The following is a 9,880-nucleotide window of genomic DNA, read 5'->3' as shown; positions in this document are numbered from 1 at the left end:
AACAACAGAGTAAAAAACTGACAAATTGGTAGTAGCTATTACTAGTATTATTTGTTAAAACACTTTTGTTAAAACAAGTGAGACTAAATATGATAATAAAAAAAGTAGTGCTTTCATTGCACTTCTATAGCAAATAGCGCTATTAACCACAACAGAATGAATTTTGTGTGTCTTTGTCCTGTCTCACCTTATACTGGAAAATGTCCATAACTTTCTCTTCCCAAGTTTGTAAGACATTTTCAGTAAGACTAATCTTACTTTTAAGTATTATTGTATGTTTTTGCATGTTCATTGTTTTGTGGCTAAATGAAATAAAGATGATTATTGTTAAAATTAATGGATTTAGGTCAGTGTTTCCCCTAGGATTTTTTCCAGCAGTGGTACTGAAGTGCACAAGTTTAAGATAGTCCACTGACATGAGAGGAGCTTTTGACACATATTTGTATACAGTTGTAATGTTGAATTATGTTTAAGAAAATGCACACCATAGCCTGTATGGTGCGACAGTTGCTTGTTTACCTTTTTAGGAGTACCCCAAAATTAGTCAGTTTGAGACATAAAATATTTGGCCAACAAAAACAAACCAAGTAATGCATCTTGTGACTAATAGACAAGTTAAGCAAAGCTCCGGGAAAACCGGCTCTACCTCCATAATCCAGCTGGCAAGCTGCAGTCAGCTGCCGGAATAGACGGCCTGGGAGCTGGGCGGTTTGCTGCTGGAGTAATGGAGTGGAGGATAAAGGAGGCGGAAGGTATCTATTATTTTCAAGTCAAAAGACTTAAGTCCAAGTGAAGTCACAAGTCATTTGTGATAAAATTCTAGTTAAGTTGCAAGTCCTTCTTTATTTTGTCAAGTCAGTTCTTAAGCCATCCAATTTATGACTCAGGTCTGACCCACACACGAGTCAGGTGATGGGTAAAGGAGGAAAAGTCTGAGGGCATCGTGTGGATGGATGGAAAATGGCCATGGTTTGGGGAACTAGAAAGATGGCTGCAGAGGAGGGACAGAGAGACAACAGCCCCTTCTCATTCCCAGGTCAACAAATACCAATGCTTTGTCATGCTCCTCAGTGCGCGATACAGACAATGAAGGTACCCCCCTGGCATCTCTATAAGATGTACTGGGCTTTAAACTAACTCCTATGTAAGCCCATCTGTGGCAGTACTTGATTCTGAAAGCAACGCATGTAGTATAAAAAGCGAGGGGTCCACACAGGGTGAGAGGGAGGGGAGTTGGATGGATCAAACAAACATAGACTTTCACCTAGGAGACCAGTGTACCTGTCCCGTGTGAAATTCTGTGTTGTTTTAACATAGCATTACCAAAATAAGGTTCATCCGACAGGTAATTAATGTCACTCACACAATAATTTAATATCACATTCCATACTTCTTTCAAGGTTTTTATGCCTCGGTGCCAGCGAGAGCTGTGGCTGCAGGCATTATGTTTTCGGGTTGTCTGTTGTAAACCCAATATCTCAATAATGCCTTGAAGGAATATCTTTAAATTTGGTAAAAACCATTCACCTGGACTCGACAATGACCTAATTATATTTTGGTGGTCAGAGGTCAAGATCGCTGTGTGACCTTACATCTGTCTCAGTCTTGTGAATGCAATATCTCAAGAACACCTTGAGGGAATTTCTGCAAATTTGGCACAAACGTCCACTTGGACTCAAGGACAAAGGAATAAAAATTTGGTGGTCAAAGGTCACTGTGACCAAACAAAACCGTCTAACAGAATAAATTGATGAGATGATAATATAATATGTATCCAAAAGGTCAAGGGTCAGTTTCACTGTGACATCATAATGTTCTGCAAAAACACTTTTCTGGCCATTACGCAGTGTCATAACTCAGGAACAGAAGGGGAGACATTTGGTCAGATACTGAATTGGTGACACTAATCTTGTGTGTCCACCTTCAAACTGCGCTGATTGTATAGATCTTCTGAGCTGCTGGGGGAAAGATGTGTGAGAAGCATCCATGTTTTCACAGATGTGGATATGACCTGTGCAACACCGACTGGTGCGCGGAGGCATTCTAGGTTCCAAACCTAACTCTGTAGTTTTGTTGCCAAAATCTAACTGTGATCATTTGACAATGTTAACTATGTGTAATGTTTTTCATGTAGGAGACAACTATACTGTATGTCACATACAAACACTAAAGATAAATATCTCCAAGCAAATCTTCATGAATCATTAGTTGTATTTGTTGACCCCAGTAGTTACTGGTCTTAGTTTAAAGAAAATGGCACAAGGAATGTCAATTCAGCATGCTTTCAACGCTTTGTTGAACAGAGATTGTCATCTAGTGGACTAAAGTAAATGGTTCATGAAGCTTCTTTTGGACATCACTGGCTAACAGTGTTGGGGGTAACGCGTTATGCGTTACCGCCAAAAATGGCTTTTTTCTGTAACAAGTAGTGTAAGGCACTACTGTCCCTAAATGCAGTAATCACATTACAGTTACTAATCAAACACTTAAGTTGTTACTTGCATTACATAAATATTGGGACAATATAACGCACAACACAGCTGCTGAATGTAAATGCCTCCACATCGTTTGGAGTGAGAGGGTGAGTCATTTTGATCCACACTCCATTCCAGTTGGTGGTGGTAATGCACCAATTCATTGTTTGCCAGCTGCCAATAAACAGCAGAAGAAGAAGAAGAAGAAGAAGAAGAAGAAGAAGAAGGAGCGCTAGAATAGATGGGCGGGAGGGACGGGGAGCAGTGACTGATTCGGGTTGGGCACAAGGAATGATAAAGATTGGCGATTGGTTAGGTTCAGTCGTCACTCTGGCCGATTGACTCTAGTCAGTGCGAGCAGGCTTTAGAAATGGAGGCGCCAACAGCAGTTCCCCTCTCGCTGTCAGCAACAACCACAACTTTTGATGGGTGGAGATATTCACATTATTTCGAGTTTGTTGCACGGAAGGACAAGAATGTGACAGTGAGGTGCAAACTTTGCCCAAGCCACAAGCTGCTATCTACCGCAGCAAACACGACATCCAATCTCACGAAGCATCTGCAGAGACAACATGCTAACACAAAGCTAGTTGCAAGAGACCCACAGAGCCAAGCTGAGTCGCCCGCATCGACCCCACGCAAGAGCAAAGGCTTTTTTTTTCAACAAGTAAGATCAAAATCTTTTTTTAAACAGGTAAACTACACCTACCTTAGGATTGTTACACATATGTAAGGTTTAATGCTATATCTTTAACAGGCAAATTATATGACAATGAATTCCAGGCAATTTTACAGAGTAACTAGTAATGTAATGAGTATTGTAACTAATTACTTTCTCCAGGGAGTAATCAAGTAAAGTAAGGGATTACTTTTTTTCCTAAGTAATGTGTAATGTGTAATACATTACTTTTTTGAGTAACGACCCCCAACACTGCTGGCTAAAAGGTGCATCTCATAGAGATGCCTTCCGCAAGATACTATCGCAGTCACGCACAATAAATTCCTTTGACACAATAGGTAATTATAGTGGATGTTAAGTAGGTCACTAAACTTTCACTTTCACTTAAGCATTATTTGTTCCTCATCAGTCAGCTTCTTCTTTTAACATATAAACTGATCTGACCTATTCTATGGCTTATGTAGTTACAATATCATGTTTAATTTTTAAAGATTCATTAGGAGGGATACAAACTGTGCAATCTGTGCCACTGAAAACTGAATTAATATCTTTTTAGTTATTTCTTTATCATTATCAGTGCTTCCTCCAAGGTGTCACTAGGAGTGGATTTGGCAGTTACCTCAATCAAACTGAGAGTGCCAAGACTGAATGTTTTGCAATTTTTCACATGCTGCTTTGCATGTTCTCTGGGTACTCAGGCTTCCTTCCACAATCCAAAGACATGCAGGTTAGGTTAACTGGTGACTCTAAATTGGCCATAGCTGTGAATGTGAGTGTGAATGGTTGTCTGTCGCTATGTGTCAGCCCTGCCATAGTCTGGAAACCTCTCCAAGATGTACCCCACCCCTTGCCTAGTGTCAGCTGGGATAGGCTCCAGCCCTCCCGCAACCCCCAAGAGGACAAGCAGTTATGGAAAATGAATAAATGAAAGCTGGGTGCCAGATACCAGTGGATATTAAGTTTATTTACTTTATTAATCCCCCTGAGGGGAAATTCAATGTTTTCACTCTTGCTTGTCAATTATACACAGGTCCGAAAGACACACACATGCACAAACAGGACCTATACATGCACAAAGCGGAGAGATGTCAGAGTGAGGGGGCTGCCCTTTGGTCAGGTGCCCCGAGCAGTTGGGGGGTTCGGTGCCTTGCTCAAGGGCACCTCGGCAGTGCCCAGGAGGTGAACTGGCACCCCTCCAGCCACCAGTCCACGCTCCATATTTTGGTCCGGACGGGGACTGGAACAGGCAACCCTCCGGTTCCCAACCCAAGTCCCTATGGACTGAGCTACTGCCGCCCCAACCATTTCCCTTCTGAACTGGGACATTGTCCAATGGAGGGATTTCCTCAAATGGAGACCTTCAAATCAATCAAGCTATATTGTGAAAAATGACAAATTCGTATAACATAAATTGTTTTTTCAAAATAAATTAGTTGACTGTTTTTAGATATAATGCTCCAGTCAACAAAGAGCTAGTAAAGATAATCCTAGCTGAAGTCAGAAGACTGAACTGTCATGTGTTAAATGAACTGGAAATGTATGAACTTGTCTTTTTCTTCAGGGTGTCTACTGTATTTCATAGAAATGGTTGTGAGTCTGCCATATAATAGCTGCATCTAGGTGATTCAGTGCTGTCAACCCTTTGTTGAACAGAGATTGTCATAGTAGACTCAGACAATAAAGAAAATGGTTCATGAAGCTTCATTTGGACATCACTGACTAAAAGGTGCATCTAATAGGCTGCCTTTACACTACCATGTCTTGATGCCCAATTCTGATTTGTTGCCTATATCCGTTTTTTCCTGACTGCTGTTTACATGTTCTATTCACCTTATTTTTCACGGAGACACGGAGGCAAAGCAGAACGCAGCCAGCTTCCGTTTTTGTGTCGCCACTTACAGTCCAGCACTCTTGACCACTGTGTAAATGTCCCACGGTATTTGCTACAGTGACATTACTGCACGCATTGAAATGTTTACATTACTGAAAGCAATTTTAAGGACTGACTTTAAATATTTGAAGTTAATCGTTAAACAGTAAATCACCTGGAAAGCTGGCGCTGCTCCACATAATTTAAAAGGTAACTTAACCTACACAGAGCGGTGGAAATGTCTGTGCAGCTGCAGACAGGTGCGGCTGGATGATTGATAGGTACATTTCGGGTGCTATCAGAGCCGATCCGCGCATCACTATGGCTTAATAATCAACTCAGTCAATAAAAACAACCCGTCCTGTGTTAGGAGTGTATGTTGCTGACAGAAAGAAAAAAAGGAAAAAAGAAAAAAAGATAGAAAAGCAGCGTACACCTCACATATTTATCACATAAATATCCGATCTGTCTGTTTAGATTACAGACCTATTGGCAGATATCTGATTCATATCCGATATATTTCCACATATGAAGGAGGCCTGAATCTGATCTGACAATATCTGATATCATGTTTTTTTTCCTGTTTACACGTTCATGTTACAGATCCGATCTGTGCCACTTGAGAGGAAAAAATCGGAATTGGGTCACTTGAACCATGTAGTGTACAGTAGGCTATAGAGATGCCTTCAGCATCTGTAGCACACATAGAGGGGTGTGGGACATGAGAAGTCATTGGTATTTGATGACTTGAGATGAGAACATGTTGCTGCCAACATGTGACAGAAACAGGAGAGGCAAGATATTATCTTAGTCATGCACAATAACATCCTTAAACACATCACTGATCTTTCACTTTGACTTAAGCATTGTTTGTTCCTCATCAGTCAGCTTCTTCTTTTAACTTGTCCTTTTCTAAAGAGTATTTATTCTATTTCATAGAAATTGATGTGATTCTGTCATGTTATTACTATATGTAGGTGTTAGCTGCAATGAAACTGCAGGAGGACGACATCAGCTGCAGTGTTAGGAATGACTGCAAAGAGCTATGTAGAAACATATAACATGACGGAAATGTTTGATTAAATGTTCGTAGACTTTAAGTAAAAATAGATTTGCATTGTCTGAAAACTGAATTCATAGACTGGACCTTTTCAGTATTTGTCAATCATACTACTGTCATTATGTATTAATAATATAGACATAACACTGTTGCTCATTTATGAGTGATACAGGCAAAAAACATCAACCCATAGGCAGATGTATTGAGAGTTTCAGATTTTCAAATGATCAGAGTTTTGTAGGGTGAGGAAAGGTACGTCTTTGGCTTGTTAAATATTAGCAACTAGTCATCACACATGTTATTGTATTATTACTACAAATGTGCTTTAATGAAACAGTCATTTTGATTGGTGTGAGATGATGAGGATGGGAAGAGCAAAAACTCAAAAAAATGACCAGCAACAATGTCCAACAACTAGAGGTTAGTCATGCAGCATGTTGATTTTCTCTTTTTGGTAATGGGAGTGCTGCAGCTAAAACAATAAGTGTATACCAACAAAAATGGTTGTAGGATGTTGCATTTTATAAACTGTTTGACTTTTAATCAAAATATTTTAACAGTACACTGTACTTTCTATGGGAAACTGAACTTATTGCATTCAGCTATAAAATAAAATTAAGCTAAAATGGGACTTTTTTTAATTTAAAAACCAGCATGTTTTAGGCTACCAGGTTCCATAATATCATGACTAATTAAGTCATTGTGTGCCACCCTGTCACACCATATTTTTGTCACTTATATTAAAGATAATGCATTGAGTCCATGTCAGCCACAATATCCCAGAATTATCCAACACTGTTACACCCATGTATCCATTGTAGACAATATGGCACCAAGGAAGAACAAGGAAAGCAAGGCAGAAAAGTTGGACAATCTTTATTAATGAATAGTTAGGTTACACTAATGATTCAACATCTTAATGACTAAACTGATAAATGGATTTAACCATTTAAAAAAAAAAAAGCAAACATGACTGTTTCATTTTAGTGGGGAGAGGGTTCTTGATGTGTTTAAAGGTCAGAAGTTGCATAAGTAACACTTAAGATAGTCTTCTTGGTAATCTACTGAAAAATATCTAAAATTACAATTTAATTTTCACACAGTTTCAACAATAAAGAATCAGTAAAAAAAGTAATGCAAGCCAGATATCTCTGCTCCATGTTCATGATTCTTAGCCTAAACAGAAGTGAAAACAGATCATTATACACAACTTGAACTACCCAGCTGGCCACCAACATCATTAGACACTCATATTTGGTTGACATTTGGTTGTGACATCAGATGATTTCAATTCATTAAACCAAATTCAATGTCAGGACAACGTCTAATAACAATGTCAATTTGACGTAGAATACTGATGACAGATTATGGTGATATTTTGTTGGTTTTGTGTTGTGTCAAGTAACCAAAATTCAACCTCTTCCAAGCGTCTCATGCCAAAGTCATTTTGATATATAATAACAACATTTAGTCGGGATGGACAACACAACCCAAGGTCTTCAAAACATCCTAAGAAATTCTAATGTCGTTAGACATTTGAAATATTTTTCACCCAATTTTCATTTCAACCAACATTTGACGTCTCTCCGATGTCAGAGTCCAGTGTCTTTCCAATGCAATACCAACACTCAGTACATGTATGAATACAGAAACAATCTCACTCTACATGAGTCAACAAATTTCATTAGCTTATATTCATTAGCACAAAATCACCCTCAAAACCTATGCAAAGAAGGCAGATGAATTTCTAGAAACACACTTGTTTTTCTCAGTTTTCCCTCACTTCCACCTTCATGTAGGGTGTGTGGCAGTCAGACATTGTGGCTGCAATGGTAACAGTATCACCTTTGTGGGTGAGACTGGGGCCTTTTGCCAGGCCTCTGACAAACGTTGTGTTTGTTTTTTTGGACATCTCAAAGAAAAGCTCATTATTGCACTCTGTGTTGATGTCAAAGACTCCCACTGCATATGCATTTGACTTTGCTTTAAGATTAAATGGCACCTTGTACATTACAGCTATTTTCTCGGTGCACTGTTTGGTAGCATTGTTGAAGAGATCAAAAGTGAAGATGCCAACAGATCCACATGCTTTCTTCGGAATCTTGGCGAACTTAGCCTCCCCGGTTGCAGACGGTTGAATTGTTGGTGGAAATGGAATGAGGCAGCGTCCACTCTTTATGTGCACACTACAAACAGAAATAGACATATTCATTAGGGTACATTTTATGGGGGAGAAAGTACCTCAAAATTTTATAAATTTTATAATTACAGTTACCTGGGGTTACGAAGACTGTAGCTGGCACACTCATTCGTGATGTGAACTTCGCACTGGCGATGTGTTGGTAGTGCTTTAGCAATATCTTTGGCAGCTGTATACCCTCCTCCCACAGCCCCATTTACCAGTTCAATCCCATCTCCAAGCTGCATCTCTGCAGTGTGATCACCTGCTTAGAGACAAAGCAAAGTGCAGTCTGTTGATTGCACAAACAAAATCAGCAAGTACATTCCAGTGTTAAATCAAGCATACATCATTTCCATGAAGGAGCACAGAACTGATGCAAAAAAGACCAACATCAAGATTGACTGGTAGTAAGGCATATTATTTTAGGAACTTAGCTTAGCACTACACATAACATGCATAATCATATTTACTTATCTATGACATTGAAAACAAAATTTAAATTGAGTTTAGAATTTAAAAAAAATAATTTACTTTGTATACGTCCTGCTAAGACTTGCAGCAAAACAGTACTAGTAATTAAAATGTTAAACATCTGGAAACATTTAAACTTCTATTGCAAAAGGAAATGACTACATCAAAATGCACTGCAAGCAGCAGCACAGTGTAAATATCAGCTAGTTCCTGTATCAATATTTGTGATGAGAGGCTCATTGTAAGAAGTCATATACTCAGAAAGTGGACCCACCTGGCTGTTCGTATGTGGGATGAACACCTCTTGGGAACAGCTGACAGCTCTGACTGTCAGGGTTGAATGTTCTTTACTTATAGCTGACGGACGGCAAAACCTGTTTCTGCAGGAAGTTTCTTCCAAACAACATTGATATTAGTTTACCGGCATCAGAACTGTCATCCCTTTCATTCCTTTCCTGTTTCACATCAGCTGAGGAGTATTGCGAAAAGCATACTCATTGCATTGATTGGACTCCAAGTTTCATCATGGTGATACTGGTCTACATTATGATTAGGAATCAAGGGGGGGCAGGAGGGCAGTAGGGAGGGGTGGTGGATGGATCCAACAAACCCTGACTTTCATCCAGGAGCCCACTGTTCATTTCCCATGTGAATTTTCAGCCAAACCATGATGTTTTACCTAACCTAATCATGCGCTTTTGCTGCACAAGGAAATAAACATATATACGATTTCCTGCAAAAATGGAAGTGTATTTTGAAATAATACAATGCATGTAGCAGACGTAAGGCGACACAGCATCCCGGAGCGTCAATAACAGACGTAGTACCTAGCTCTTCATATGTACAGTACAGGCCAAAAGTTTGGACACACCTTCTCATTCAATGCGTTTTCTTTATTTTCATGACTATTTACATTGTAGATTCTCACTGAAGGCATCAAAACTATGAATGAACACATGTGGAGTTATGTACTTAACAAAAAAAGGTGAAATAACTGAAAACATGTTTTATATTCTAGTTTCTTCAAAATAGCCACCCTTTGCTCTGATTACTGCTTTGCACACTCTTGGCATTCTCTCCATGAGCTTCAAGAGGTAGTCACCTGAAATGGTTTCCACTTCACAGGTGTGCCTTATCAGGGTTA

At 39.3% G+C, this 9,880-nt stretch overlaps 1 protein-coding gene across 2 annotated transcripts; it reads right to left on the bottom strand.

The window, feature by feature from the left end:
• Positions 1-6,942: 6,942 nt before the first annotated feature.
• LOC144458616 (uncharacterized) lies at positions 6,943-9,098 on the bottom strand. Of its 2 annotated transcripts, none has more exons than XM_078161443.1 (3): positions 9,011-9,098; positions 8,359-8,527; positions 6,943-8,269 (listed from the first exon to the last, which is right to left on the bottom strand). In XM_078161443.1, exons 2-3 carry the CDS (start codon positions 8,508-8,510, stop codon positions 7,852-7,854), a joined length of 570 nt encoding a protein of 189 aa, XP_078017569.1. In that variant the 5' UTR covers positions 8,511-8,527; positions 9,011-9,098; the 3' UTR covers positions 6,943-7,851. The 2 variants fall into 2 exon arrangements, with proteins under 2 accessions (XP_078017569.1, XP_078017570.1); XM_078161444.1 differs by having other exon boundaries at positions 8,359-8,554; positions 9,011-9,067.
• Between the last annotated feature and the right edge of the window lie 782 nt (positions 9,099-9,880).

The sequence above is a fragment of the Epinephelus lanceolatus genome, chromosome 18, assembly GCF_041903045.1.
Source record: "Epinephelus lanceolatus isolate andai-2023 chromosome 18, ASM4190304v1, whole genome shotgun sequence".
Classification (NCBI taxonomy): Eukaryota; Metazoa; Chordata; class Actinopteri; order Perciformes; family Serranidae; genus Epinephelus; species Epinephelus lanceolatus.
This window is presented reverse-complemented; position numbering and strand designations above follow the sequence as displayed.

What these genes read in the sequence shown, in the direction of transcription:
- LOC144458616 (XM_078161443.1), bottom strand. Translation starts at nt 8,510, where the DNA reads ATGCAGCTTGGAGATGGGATTGAACTGGTAAATGGGGCTGTGGGAGGA. An exon ending in TACAGTCTTCGTAACCCCAG is followed by an intron (nt 8,270 to 8,358) that starts GTAACTGTAATT and finishes TTCTGTTTGTAG; the next exon opens with TGTGCACATAAAGAGTGGAC.